The sequence below is a fragment of the Rhodamnia argentea genome, chromosome 2, assembly GCF_020921035.1.
Source record: "Rhodamnia argentea isolate NSW1041297 chromosome 2, ASM2092103v1, whole genome shotgun sequence".
Lineage (NCBI taxonomy): Eukaryota > Viridiplantae > Streptophyta > Magnoliopsida > Myrtales > Myrtaceae > Rhodamnia > Rhodamnia argentea.
Window position 1 is genome coordinate 5,802,173 of NC_063151.1, and position 15,033 is coordinate 5,817,205.

A 15,033-nucleotide genomic window follows, 5' to 3' on the forward strand; every position below is an offset into this window, starting at 1 on the left:
CAAATATCTAAAGATGATCACACAAAAGACCCCGTGATAAGGCAACCGAGATTCCCCCTAGCAAAGTCTCCACCTATAATATTGATGGATCGGCCTACAAAGATATCCTAACACCAATATGTGCATACCACAAACCCCTCACCGGGTTCACAGCGATATTGAGCCCCACACAATCTCACAACATCATTCACACATCACAAGCTAATTCGGAGTCAATAACGCAAAACAATTCCACAAACCATTTCTCAATCGAGTCGAGCTACGAGCCCGGTTCGCTGGATCGGGTCTATGCCATGTCATCAGCCATGGGGCCTGCCATGTAGGCAACCACGCAAGCACCATGTTAGCAGGTGATTGTAGACGTTTCCAGGCACGCGCGACGCATGTGGGTGCGTGAGGCCCACACATAAAGGCTCTGTCAATGTGTGTTAGCGCGTGTGGCGCTGTCCGTCGTCCGATGGTGACGTTCCGCCCTTCAAAATACTCGTATAGCCATAACCGTCCCAATGATATGATCAAATCTCATTTTAGTTGAACCAAAGTTCCCGAAATTAGGACTTTTCACTGCGGTCCCCGAGAAGCCTCGCCCCGTCACGATGAGTGTGGCGCATCGCGCGTCGTCCGGCCTCCTCCGGCGACAGGCAACCACTCCTTAAACTCGTATCGACGATTAGATTCTAACCACGTATTCGCATTGCATTTTTGTTGAACGAAAGTTTCGTAAAACACCATAAAACATACTGACATTACTGTTCATACCGAAAAACAAAGAACACTACTAACAACAGTGTACAAAACATGGCATAGATGGTTCAATCAATAAACGTAGATCAGGAAAACAAGTTTACGGGCTCTAATACCGATGAAAGGAACGAATCCCAATACATATACGTACATATATGTTGCTGATTACACAAAATTACATGTGCTAGAATCATCTTGAATCACCGATCGGAGAAGTATATCACGTAGAACGAACATACCTCAGTTTTCACAGATTAAAAACCCCAAACCGCAGTGAGAAAATGATTCGGATCCACCGATTGATCGTTCTTTGAGAGAGTTTTCCAAAGAGAGAGTTTTGAGAGAGTTCTTGAGTGTGTTAGAAAAATTGAACCTCGTATGTTCTGTATAGATATTGAGAAGATACCATATCTCTCATGGCATTGAATAGGAAATTAAACATGTCCTTAATTATCGCAATCAATATCGCAATAAAAGCAATAATCAATTTTGCCCTTTAATGGGCGTAATTTTCCAACTGAGGATAATACGGTTGTTAACCCAAAGTAGAGAATCCACGTCATATGGTCGCTATTCGACAAACACTCCTGAAGAAAACAAATACTATCATGGCTCTGCTGGCTGTCTGCCAAGGTCAAACTACATTGCATCCACTCAGGACGTCTCCTAAATTTTTGGAGAAGGAGCGCAATTTTGAACATCTAATTTGGTACAATGGTTCCTATCGGTTATTTTGCCTTATTCTTAGGCGGGTTCTGTGAACATTTCGACGTCATCTGAAAATGTTCGCACTTTCACTATGAGACATCGGGCGCTAATCTTGCTTTAAACCTTGTTTCATCCCAGCTGAAATACAAGAAGATGTAGTATAGGAATATGATCCCTTGTTTGATTTCTGACTTTGAGATTTCCTCATAAGTGACTTTGAGCAAGCATAAATAGAAGGAAGAAAGGAATACACTCAACTCAAAACAAAATCGTTTTTGTACTCGATCAAGTTCAGGCGTAACTCTAACTCTTAAATTCTACTCAATTCCAGAACTTACAAACCCGCTTCATTGCCTCTGTTGGTCAACTCAATACAAGTCCTCGATTGGCATGATCTAGTTTACGCCTTTTAATTAGGTGATCTCTTAGCCAGGGGATCTTCCATAAAGTCCACACTCAAATTTTGGAGTTTCCGATGTGATCCGGAAAAATTATGACTCCTGAAATCCAAGCTACTGAAGTTTCAAGAAAATTGGGCCGCTGTTACTTCTACTGGTAACTCTTGACGAAGCGGTACAATTTTTTGAATCACATAATTTTGTTGAACTAGCTTTGTATTACTACCTTAAACATCAGTTGTCAACATTACGGGATAAGAGATTACGGCCTAGCTCCTATGCTACGTGCTCATCGGATTACCAATATTATGGGGCAAATAATTCATTAAAGAGATTGTTATCATGCCTCAAAGTCTGAATTTATTTGTTCCCATCCGTTCACTAAATTTTCCCAACAACATTGGTTGAGCTAAAACGCCTGCTCATCGGGTTGCGATTACTCATATTCATACACTTTGGAATGGTCAAAACACGCTGCATGATTGGGCTTACAAATTCCAGGACGACACTCCATGTACCATCACTGTAGAGATGGTGGTCCAAAGAAAACGAAAAAGATAGTAAAGGTTCAACTGGAAATTTGTCGAAACTAATAAATTTCGAATAAGAATATAAAGTGAAGCCATTTTCTTCAAAGGTGGCTCGAAATGGACCGTGTCTCAAATAAGGGCTTTAAAAATGGCCATCTTAACCTTAAATAGGGCTCGAATTTGCTAGCCATCCAAATTTTCGCTAGCGGGCTTTTTGCGATGGTTAAAGTAGGGGCAATTTTGCCCAAAAGTTTTATTAATGAAAACATTTGGGAAACTTTTTGCTAGTGGAAGACAAACCAATATTTTCGTTTTCGCATTTTTATTATTTTTTGGTTGCAGGTGAAGCGGTTGCACTCCTGAGGAACGACCATCTCCACAGCAAAGCCACCTTGGGTCGGCCCATTTAAAGTATTTAAAAGAATGTGCAAAAATTACATGTGAATATAGCCGTCAAATATTGAATCTCGCTGATAGTACTGTGGGGAAGTATTTCCCATAAAAAAAAAATTGATGGCAACGAAAACTGTCAAATTTCCAACACTAAAAGCTCATTTGTTTATTCTATAATCAACACTAAAAGCTCATTACCTAAATTTTCAGTACCCATGTTTGACAAACTTTTTATTGAAATTTAAACTATCGTATGCTTCTTTTGTCCTTCGTACCCACGAAACAAAAAAACCGGTCTACAATTTGTAGAGACATCCTCGATGGCATTCTATCGACCTACCGGCAATGTGACTGTGATAACATTGAATGTGTAGGATGCTTCATTAACTATAGATGCATCTGAGCTACCTGAACTTCTCTCCAGGAAGAAACCAGGCTCTTTAGGCAATGGCAAGGTTGCTCCTTCATTTGCTAACATGAAAACAACGCTAGACATCGTCGGCCTGTCTTCAGGAAACTTTTGGACACATAACAAGCCCACCTGAATGCATCTCTCTGCTTGAGACCCGACGACAGAATCGCATAAGGATTCATCAATGAGTTCCGTGGCCCTCCCTTCACTCCATAGCAACCATGCCTAAAAAATTTAAACTGTTCATGATTACCACTACCTGTGCATAAAAAAGTAAACTTGTCCACGGGTACAAAGAACATATGGGACGAGGCTTTAGGAGAAACTGAATATTTGATGTCGCTTAGCGAAAAAGAAATGGTAGATCTTAATAATCCTCGAACACTTACGTGCCCAAGAAGGTTGTGATGATGATCAGGATGCTGGAATCCTCTATTCCTTTTGCTACTTACTATCTCCAACAAAAGCACACCAAAGCTAAAGATGTCAGACTTCACAGAGAATTTTTCGTCAAAGGCATACTCTGGGGACATGTAACCACTGCATCAAACAAATTAGGCTTCAGTTCCTCCAGATACTTATGGATAGTGCACTGTTTGAATGAATGGAGATGAGAAACTTACTATGTACCAACTATTCTTCTTGTCTTTGCCTCTGTTTCATTTCCTTGGAAGTTCCTTGCCAGGCCGAAATCCGAGATCTTTGGATTCATGTCGGCATCTAACAAAATGTTACTTGTCTTAAGGTCTCTGTGGATAACTTTTAGTTTTGAATCCTGGTGGAGATAGAGAAGTCCTCGGGCGATTCCTGAGATAATGTCGAATCGCTTTTTCCATTCGAAAGAGGAGCTTCTATCATGATCTGCACACACTCAACCCCACCAAAAACTAGTTAAGTTGTTAGCGGTTAGCTGTATTTTCTGGCGAAGGTATTAATTGATAGAACAAAAGCCCAAGGAATCAAGTAAAAAGGAACTCAGAAAGATCAAGTGGTTCTGACCAAAGATGAAATAATCCAAGCTTTTGTTTGGCATAAATTCATAAATTAACATTCTTTCTTCTCCCTCAATGCAGCAGCCAACAAGTCCAACAAGGTTCCGGTGCTGAAGTCTGGCGATAAGGAGGACTTCATTCATAAACTCATTAAGACCTTGTCCTGAATATTTTGAAAGCCTTTTGACTGCTACTTCTTGGCCTGTGGTAAGGCTTCCCTGCATGTATTTTTCTCATTGTGCGCCTCTGTTGTTATTTGAAATCACTGATTTATAACTCATTACCTTGTAGACCGAACCGAAGCCGCCTGCTCCTAGCTTGTTCTCTTCAGCAAAATGGTTGGTAGCAACAGCAACGGTAGCAAAATCATATAATGGCAAGTCAATGTCATCCATCTCACTTGGCAAGCCTGCAAGGGAAGTAAATTATATTCTCAAACCATACTATAATCTCAAGAAGAAAAGGCAATCCGGAATGTGACCTCATGAAGTAAAATAAAGGTGGTTAACTTACCTCGTTTTTTCATTCCTCTCTTCCAGATTATGCTCAACGCCATGCCCATTATAAGCAATCCTAAAATGGCTGAAGGCACTGTGATAGTCAACAGTTTCTTGGATGGACTGCGGATTGAATCTAGCATACAGGAAGAAATGAAGCAACGAGTATCAGAAATAAGAGGTGATGTGTAAGCTGATGAATCTATCTCCATTAGAGAAACATAAAGATAAGAAATAAATAGCAAGGAACAGAACGGTATGACATCTGCAATTACCTAATTTGGAAGCAGGTAGCCGTAGGAAGAGATATTGCCCATTATCAACAGCGTCAATTTCCCTAGTATCAATGAGATCGCCAAACCACATCAAGCAGCCTGCTCCTCTAATATCGGAATTAGCATAAGCCGTACAAGAACAATCCTTTAGACATTCAATCCTGCACTCCTCAAGGCTCATATTCTTGAATAGCTCGAAATCTACCAGGTCAGGTAATTTCACCTGCGAAAGTTTTTTAAAATCCTCATCACGAGAACAATTTGACGGAATTTTCTTTATGCACCCCTCGGTTGAATTATGCATGTCCCACTCTTCTCGTGACTTGGGCGTAAAACCCTCCAAGCAGAGGCATCTTGGGATTTCGTTAAGTCTGCACATGCCATTAGCGCCACACCGTCCATAGTTGTCACAAGGGTCATTAGGGAGCGAGTACGTCAGATACCACTTGGTGCTTCCATTCAACAGTATATGTAACTGCATGACACCATCCGGGCTTAATCTGGATCTGGCAGTGATTTCGGTTTCAAATGCAAAATAGGCATCCGTTGCGTTGTAAACAAAGACCGGGTTGATAAACGGATTCACCCCCAAGGAAAGACCGCCTAATTTGACTCCATCCCATGGCCCAGTACGATATACTTTGACAGAACCCTTGCTCACCATTTCAAGTTGAGGTGGTAACCTATCGATTTTGTATCTGTATGTATAGTCTCCAGGGGAAGGATCCTCCGTGCTTCTCCAGGAAGTCAGATGATGTTCGATGCCGGTTCTAAGGTTCCATCCTAAGGTCATACCGACCAAAATCGTGTCTGATGGGTAGTCAAAGCTCTGCCATGAGTAATCAACAGAACCTGAACTGCTGCTTTCCCTAAGAACGAGCTAGGTTACCAGAATCTAGGAGCTGTGCAACTGGGTTTCCAAGAACCTTGGTTGAATTGGTTGACCAAATGATGCTCTTTGATTGGTTGAGAAGAACAAGTTCACCTTCATTACTTATTTTCAGAGTACCATTTGAATCGTTGAGTGGACTGTTCCTGTTAGCGACCCAAACAACTGCTTCAGGACTCACCGCGAACCATATCCCCAGGAAGGTGTTCTTTGAGCTTCCAGCACGGAAGAAGCCAAGCTCAAATTTTCGGCCCTGGGAAACTAATGTCTCTCCCTCTTTAATAGACTGAACTGAACTCAGGGTGTCACCTGCACTTGAAAGGCGCAGCAGGGACAGAACGACCATGGAAGCGCAAAAGGAGCCGAAGATAGGAGGATCTACCATTGCAAACCCTTCTGTCTGATATACGAGATGAAGCAAATAACTAGATAAAGATTCAAACTTTTCAGAACAGCATATCAGAGTAATAATATATAGAAGACATGTACCTTTGTTTGGTGCAGAGCAAGTTCTATGATCGGTCTCCAATCTTTGGTCAAGGACCAAATCTAAATGACTCGAATTGGTGAAAAGGTTTCTTTAATGTACCACTTCACGCTTTCTGTTTTGCCGCCATTCTCGTTGAACCAGTCCCAAGCTCGCATAGGACCAAATGATGTGGAAAGTGGCGAAAAAGTCCCATCGGGTGGAATTGACCTCATTATGACCTCGACTCGATCCGTTAGGTCTTCTTCTCTCGTTGTCATGTTAATTGACCTTAGAGGTGTCAAACCGATGGATCGAGTCGAGTTTGAGTTGGATCGACTATGATTCGACCTATATTGACCCATTTAGCCTTTTTTGATCCATTTTGATACAGTACAAATTTAACGATTCATACCCGACCCAACCCATATCCGAATTGACCCATAATACTTAAATACTTATATATATTAGGCAAATCATGGAATATTTGTTTTTATAATTTATTAAGAAAAATAATATTGCTAAAAATGCAATTGAAATTTTTTAACAAAATTTTTTTTAAAATTTTTCTTATTTTTTTATAAAAATAATTTTTTTATTATAATCGGTCGCTTGCCACCTCCCCTAGCTGCCGCCGATCGCTTGCAGCCACCACCGCCCCATGCCGATCGCCACCCGCCACCTCCATGTCGCCGACCACCGCCACCATCGCCCGCTGCATACCACCTCTGCCTGCCATCTTAGCGCGTGCATATATCTCATGTACAAATTCATATAACTCAAAATGCTTTTTAATTTTTCCATTATCTTTGAACTTTCGAATAATATTTGGGATTTTGACGGGACAAGTAAGGAAATGCTTATTAACAAGTGTCCACCCACTCGTTCAAAAGCCTGGCCAAACACCTTGCGAAATCGAAAACGTGCATCTCAGGAAGCTTAACCTGCACCAAATCGGAAAATGTGCATCCAAATGGGATTTTCTTAAATCTCTTTGTAGGCACGGTAACATGCCGGTATTTTGGTATTATAAGAGGGGAAGCAGTACGACCAACTAAGATTCGAAGCATGCAAGTGAAATGTGGGGAGATGGCCATCGGATTCCTAGCGATAACTGAACTGCTCCGACTATTAATGGCGTAATGCCAGTGTTCGTAAAGGCAACGGCACACGGGTAGTGGTGGCGGGTGGCGATTGGGGTGGGCAGGCAGCGGTGGGCGGTGGCAGGGGGAGGTGGGCCACGGCAGCCATTGGTGGCCAGAGCAGGGCGACGGCCAAGGCAGGAGAAGAAAAGAAAATAGAAAAAAAAAAAGAAGAAATGAAAAGAAAAAATTTACTATAAAAAATAAATTATTAAAATATTAAAAAGATCGAATTTTTGAAAAATATTCACAAAACTTATTTATGATTCCCTTAAGATAGTTTTCTTAGCTAACCCATTTATGACCCATTTAAAATTCATTTATAACCCATTAAGTTTCTAAGTAAACCATTTATGACTCACTTAAGTACTTCAACCAACCCATTTTTACGCACCACCATCAAAGGTTCTAGACCCATTTTGCCACATCTAATTGACCTTGACTCGATCCGTTTGTGTACGACATGTTCTTACAAGATTGAGCCGCCGTTTGTTTCGCGAAAAATATGATATTTTTGAAAAAAAATTTCAAGAAGTCATTTTCCTAGAATATGACCATATTTTATGCCGTTTAGCCGAAATATAAAAACGAATAGGAAATTATTTTTCATTGTTTGGAAAGAAAAATAAATTATTTTCCTACAATATTTTCCCAAATCTCTCTCAATCAGAACAAATCCTACCCAAATCCCCTCCTCCGAAATCGCAAATTCCATCCTCAATCCCAATTCCTAAATTTCCTCATCAGTCGAATCCTCCCTCCCCCGACAAATTCTCTCCCAACGATGCAATTACTCCTTCGAATTGTGCCGGAACACGACCGATTTCTGAAGCGAACCATGATTCTCAGCCTCCTGATATCGTATCCCGACACCCTCTTCCTGAACGCGTTGAAGATTGAGAAGACACCACCGTGCTGGAAGATGAAGCTCTCGGATCGGTGGAACGCGTCCTTCATGATCTTGGAGCCCATGCAGTTGCTGCCGATGACGAGCGAGAAGACGGGACTGACGGAGAAAGTGTCGCCGCCGGAGGTGAACTCCACTGGAGTTGGCCTGAAGTAAGAGAGCTCGTTGCTGCTTCTTGACGCGAAGCTCAGCCGCGGGAGGAGGAGGAGAGCGAGGGCGATGAGCGTCAGGAGTGAGAACAAGCGTGTTTGATTGGATGATGATGATGGTGAGCGGGGCAGTTCTCGAGAGGAAAGGGGCAATGATAAAGATCGGTAAAGTGACAATATTTATGTACAGCATTTATTTGATGTCAAATTTTTTGTCAAGTCACTTAAGTGCCAAATTCAAGAAAAATAATCACTTTAATGTAAATGACAAAAAATTCTGGCCAAAATATATACGTGGTATTTTTATTTAAAAAAATCTGGTGACATGGCATTTTAAATTAAAAATGTTACTGACATGGCATATTTAATAAAAAAAACCTTATTACACGTCTGCACATGAATAAACTCTTTTGCGTCGTTCAACGGAGGCCCAAAAAGAAGAAAATCTTGCTCTTCTTCTCTTGAACACTTCCCTTTCTGCCGAACCCTATCCTCAACGTCACTGTCCCCATCACTATCTGCTCCTTGGCACGTCGCTCTCCCTCGCTCAGTGGCCGACGATCGATTGCTAGCCGTCGCTTGCTCGCCGTAAGTTTCCCTTCTTGTTGCTCGGTCGCCGCGAAATGAGGGCTTGGAAGTGAAATTAGAGCTCGGATTTGGGGTTGTTGCTATGAATCGCATGAAATTAGAGCTCCAAAGGGAATTTGGGATCTTTGATGCAAGGGGTGAGTTGCGCGAAACTAGTTTCTGAAAGTACTCATGGGGTCCCCAGCACAGGGGTTGTTGATTAGCGTTCGAAAAGGGTAGTCCACAACTCTTTCTCCTGTCCTTTATCTCTGTGTTGTCATTGTTGTCATCTATGTGGATTGCGATCCATGTGAAGACCTCAACCGTTGTCGTGCAAGTGAGACGTCTATTGTATTAAATAAATTGGTTGAGTGTGGTTGTCGTGCATGTGGGGATCTATCCACTGTAAAAAATTTGTCTGAGTCTAGTCTGTCATTCATGTGGGGATTTCCACGCGAAGTTGTTGGGGATGTGAAGTTGCCAAATTTATTGAGTCAATATTGTCATGCATGCGGTCCCAACAACTAATAAATATTTTCTTTCCTTGGCTAAAGCAATGGCATGGCGGATGGAGACACAACTTCAGGTGTAATTGTAAACTATGGTAGGGAATTTGTCATAGCAGCTAATAAATTTTTTCTTTCCGTTTGGTCTTCTTCTCCGGGTGTCAAGTTAATTGACCTCGACTCTATCCGTTTGTATACGATCATATATTGGGTGCATCTAATATACCCTAATAAACCATCCATAGAAGGACATGTGTCAGTGTGGGCCCACTCTGTCAGTAAGTCTCTCTTCTCTCTCTCTCTCTGAAGACTTCGCCCTGCGACGACGCCCTGAGCCACGCCCGGCCGCCTCCGCCGCCGCCCCCTCTGTTTTCACGAATGCGGTTTAGGTGAGTTAAAGGCCTGGAGGAGAATCGAGGCAGAGCCAGAGAGACGGGGCGAGATGAGAACAGAGGCGTACGAGCGTTCGCTGGCTGTGTTTTCCTCTTCTCAGATGTTCACCTCTTAGATCACCGACTTTTCTCGCTACTTTCGCGCCGGTCTTCACCATCCGAGGCGCGGTCTTTTTTCGTCCTCCATTCTCCCCTGTTCATGGATCGTTTCGTCCAATGGAAACAAGCCAATGACCTCGAACTTCCATCGCTGTCCAGACCAGTCCAAAAACACCATCCACCGTCTTCGTGCTGTTCGTCGAAGTTGCTCCCTGTCTATACGAGTCCAAGCATTTGAGTAGCTTATACTCAGCAGCTCTACCAGAGATGATGGGGACTCTTTTGTGAGTCTCAAATCCCCTCGCCCTAACGGAGATGATGTTGGACGAGGCAGGGCGGAGCTAGGTCGTGAATCGAGAGGGGCAAGAGAGAGCAGCGAAGTGGGGAGAGAGACTTGCTGGCTGCTGACAGAGCGGGCCCACACCGACACATGTCCTTAGTGTAAATCTTACGTGGTGTATTAGATGCACCCAAGGTCTTCATTTGTGCTGGGCGTGAGTGTTAGAGTAAGATACAAAAGTACACTACAAAATGTCATAATTTTTATACGGCGCTCACTTAAATTTCATAATTTTTTTTTTCAATCACTTAAGTGTCATGGGAAGCTCGGTCAAGTGCCATAACATTTTTCCTAATTACTTAAATTCCATATAACTTTTCAATGGATCACACGAGTGCCATAACTTTTTAAAAACTTTCACCACAAGTGTCGTACTACGTTGGATTTCCAACACTTGGGTGAACGTGGCACTCAAATGATCAATCGAAAATTATGGCACTCAAGTGAATATTTTTTTAGAAGTTATGGTACTCAAATAGTCAAAAGAAAAAAGTTATAGCACAAACGTGAAACCCGTACGAAAGTTATGACATTTGTCGTGTACTTTTTTCCAGAGTAAGGTGGGTGTGGGAGTCTCATGAGGTGTAAGCGTAGAGAGAAAATGAGAAAGTCCATGTGAGTGTTAAGCAATGGACATACGCCTATTGTATGAGTGGTGTAATAGAGTGTTCTTGTAACGAGAGAGTGTTTTTAGCAGGAATATCCACTTGAGTTCAACAAGCGGTATCAAAGCTGCACCTCTGGGGAAGGTAAACTCGCCAAAACTTAGATATGTCTGAATAATCTGTGACGCCCGGGAAATTCGAACTATGTGAATTTGCCCGAATTCAATAAAAAGGGAGAATTGAATTTTAGTCGGCGCAAATTTTTGGATCGCAAGGACATAAGTGACGATTTTTGGACGAGTCGCGAAATGTCGTTTGATTTCGATTGGGTCTCGAAATCGTGGTCATCGCGACTTAGGATTTTCATTCGTCGCGCCTAAAGTTTTCCCGGACCGAACCTAGCCCGTAGAAATCCAAATTTTATTCCCAATCGGTTGAGCCAAAAATCCGATCAGTCCCGAATTGTCAAATTACGGAACCGCCCTTGGATATTATACGTATAAGACGAAGAAAATAAATTTTGAGGTGATTGTGGACCCCACCTTCAGTCAATCCTCAGCCACCCCAGTCAAAGCCCACGTGATCTTCTCTCTCTCTCCCGTTGCTCTCTCTTCCTCCTCTGTTTTTGCGCGAGAACAGCTCCCACCGTGCACAACTCTTCTTCCTTGGCGATTTTTGCCAAAACACCACCTCCATCCACCACCCTACTCCTCAATCCACCACTCCTCGCCGCCACCACCGTCATCTCGGCCGCCGTTCGCCGCCGGAAAGCCCAGAACAGCCCCGGCGAAATCCTGCCCTGTTTCGCGTTCACGGGCCACCCGAGCTGCTCCGGCCGTCCCGAGCCCCTTCCGACCACCACCCACCACCACACCATCTTCCCCTCCACCTCCAGACACCATCCCACCGCCACGCACCACCCCGGAAGTCGCGAACAGCCCCGGAACAGCCCGCTCAGTCCTCTTGCCCTGTTTTGCGTCGATTTGCTGTTCGCCGTCCTCTGCTGCGTTTGAGCTGCACCCACTGGTCGCCGACCACCCAAAACCATCCTCCTCCACCTCTAGTTGTCCCACGAAGTCACCGGAAGCCGGTCGCCGCCCGTAGAGCTCGATTTGAGCCCCGATCGGACCTCCCCTGTTTCGCGCCCGTTTCCCCTGTTTTCTGCGCGATTCTGTACAGCCGCTGTTCAGCCGCTTCCGGCCGCCATCCGCCGCCCCCAGCTGGTCCCGAAGGTCGTCCTCGACCTGTAGGTGAGTCCCCCAGCCTTCCCCAGCCTCGCCTCAGCCCGTGAGATCGATTTTCCCCCCAAATTCAGCCCGGTTTCCCCTGTTTTACCTCTGTTAATTCTGTTTTTCAGCTTCCGTCGCTCGCCGGACCTCCAATCGCTGAGCTGCTGCCGTTTGCAGCGATTTCACCGCCGAACTCGTCACTGTTTTCGGCGTGAACAGTGTCGCCGGAACAGTGCCGCGGTGAACAGTGTTCCGGCGTGAACAGTGTTTCCCGCGCGTGAATAGTGAATTCGGCCCCGACCTCGAAATTCGTGCCCGACCCGACCTCGACCGCCATTGTTGGTGAGTTGACCCTAATCCTTGGTTAGGGCGCTAATTGCGCCTAGAATTAGTTAGCTAGTCGGTAGGGCAATTAGGTAGATTTGATTATGGTCGGATTAGTTAGAAACCCGGTTTAGGGTAAATGACCATAATCGATTAAATTAGAATTGTCTGTGGCTAATTGTTGTTAGATGAATTTGACTGTATATTGTGATTTGATCGCGAGTGAACGATAGGTTAAGGACGAGCGATCGATTGGCGATTTTAAATCAAATTGGCTAATTAATGACTACGGCACGAAATTGAATCCTTATGTGGCCTAATCGAATTGGTTTATTCGTGTTGAATTGATGACTTTGTTTGGGCGGATCGCCACCTTGAAATGTTGATTTGAGTATCCTGGATGCTCGTTGAGTGGATTGGCGTCTGCATTTGCATATGACCGTGTGCAAGATCAAAGACATATTTTAGCATGAAAATGGCCTTGGGGCCGAGTCTTTGAGCACGTTTGTGTGAGCATCCGGCCTAAATCAAAGAGAATAAATTGATTGATGTGTCGGGTGTGCTGTATGGTTATATAACGAAACGATGATGGGTTTTCCTGGCAAGTTCGTCTTGTACACATAGTACACATCGTACCATTTTTTATGGAACCACACGACTTGCTAAAAGCACGATAATTCATGCCCCGTATGGTACGTACGGTTTTAAGGGATTATCGGATGCCGGTCATGACTTGTGATGGATCGAAGCCCCGTATAGGGATGCCTACTTGCCGTGCCGTGCGGGGTGCACCGGATACACCGCTTGTAGTAGCCGTTGCCGAGAGGAAAAAGGAACGTAGCCCGGTCCCGCCGGAAGAATGCGGGATCGCATTATTTGTGAGAGTCGATCACGCCGGACGCGTGGATCCTCATCACTGTGGCGCCAAGAGCGCGATCATCGTTAATAAATGGACTTGTGTGGTGTCCAGTGCATACTTGTGAGTGTGATGCGTGTTCGGTTGGTCATCCGATGTGGCTGTTGAGTGGAGTCAAGCATTGCATTATGTGTGGTCGAAGGTTGGTAAGTATGCATGTGGGTGATTATTGCCATGTGATGTGATGGCTGGATATATGTCTATATCGTGATTTTTATAATCCTCGTGTTTAGGAGGTTACGGGTGAATCGGTGTCCTAACCGAGCTTAGGCTCGATTCACCGAGATTTATATCTCACCCCGTTGTGGGAACCATTTTCGGGTCCCAAGTGATGGAGCTTTATGGATATCAAGGCCAGGTTATGAGGGTAGTCTTTTGGAATAGATGAGAAGTTAACCTTATCTGACCTAGTAACCTTTTGAGGTCTTAGTGAGCCGCCCCGAAGTATGGGGTTGTATGTATTTACGTAGCTCAGTAGGGTTAAGGCTCATCTGCCGTCTTATAACCGTACATGTTACCTTTTTATTATCTGCCTTGGTATGTATCTCCCGCTATGCTATCCCTATTTGTTTATATGTTGTCTGGGAGTAAACCGTTTCCGCATGCGTATATAGTTGAAAGGTCGATAACGCGCCTGGGACGTTATCCTTCGTGACCTTGTGGCGATTTGGTAGGGATGTCGCGGGTTCGAGAGTCGGGGCGTGACATAATCTATCGTCATCCTTGCTACAGGTGGAAAATTAATACCATGAGAGAAGTCAATTTACAGAGAGAAAAGAGAAAGGTTTACAACGGCGATGGCAACGACATCAGACAAGCTAAAAAATCTGTCTGACTTGACAAAAACCTGGTCATCGGATTGCGACTGCTTACATTCATAGCGGGCATAACGCGCTGTATGACTGGGTTTGCAAATTCCAGAGTTGACACGCCGCATGGTCGCTGTAGGAGAAGGAGGACTAGAGAAAAAACAATAAATTTTGTGGTCCACCTCGAACTTCTTTTGCATGCGTTAAGACTCGCCTTTTAATTTGATATTGATGTTGCAGGCGGCTTGATTTGTTTAAATGTTCAATTACAGTTCGTCGTATAACAAAACAGACAAATCTAACAGACCAAAATCTATATGTCGAGCAATACTTGAACGAGATATCCTCTCTACCAAAGTCAAAATGGTGGACTTAAACTCTCCGTCCCTAGAGGATTAGGTCCTAGAAATCTGATTTTTCCCAGCAAATCGTAATCTATTAGCCTCCTTACTGTGCCGTCTAATCGCTATTGAAGGCCCTTTTTCTTTTTATCTCCCTTGTTAATCCGCCCATCCGTTTAAAATGCCCGTGTACTCTATATAAGTGAAACAATTTTTGTTTTTGGGCGAGTCACATTTGCAGCATCTTAGGCAGAACTATTTTTCAAGAGTCTATTTTGTAGTGCTCATCAAAAGGTATGTGAAAACTTTTAAATTCATGTCTCACATGTATTATTTGAATGCTTATGTCTAACAGAGAAAGCATCTAGTGAAGAGAGCCCCTGCAGAGTCAAAGGTACAGGAA

General features: G+C 43.8%; 1 protein-coding gene across 1 annotated transcript; it reads right to left on the reverse strand.

The window, feature by feature from the left end:
• Positions 1 to 2,989: 2,989 nt before the first annotated feature.
• Positions 2,990 to 6,280, reverse strand: LOC115755675 (G-type lectin S-receptor-like serine/threonine-protein kinase At4g27290). The gene is given in 8 exon segments (XM_030695156.2): positions 2,990 to 3,410; positions 3,575 to 3,725; positions 3,809 to 4,046; positions 4,185 to 4,395; positions 4,462 to 4,586; positions 4,691 to 4,810; positions 4,950 to 5,829; positions 5,831 to 6,280. Coding segments are annotated over 8 exon segments (2,427 nt in total). The 5' UTR covers positions 6,224 to 6,280; the 3' UTR covers positions 2,990 to 3,101.
• Positions 6,281 to 15,033: the final 8,753 nt, after the last annotated feature.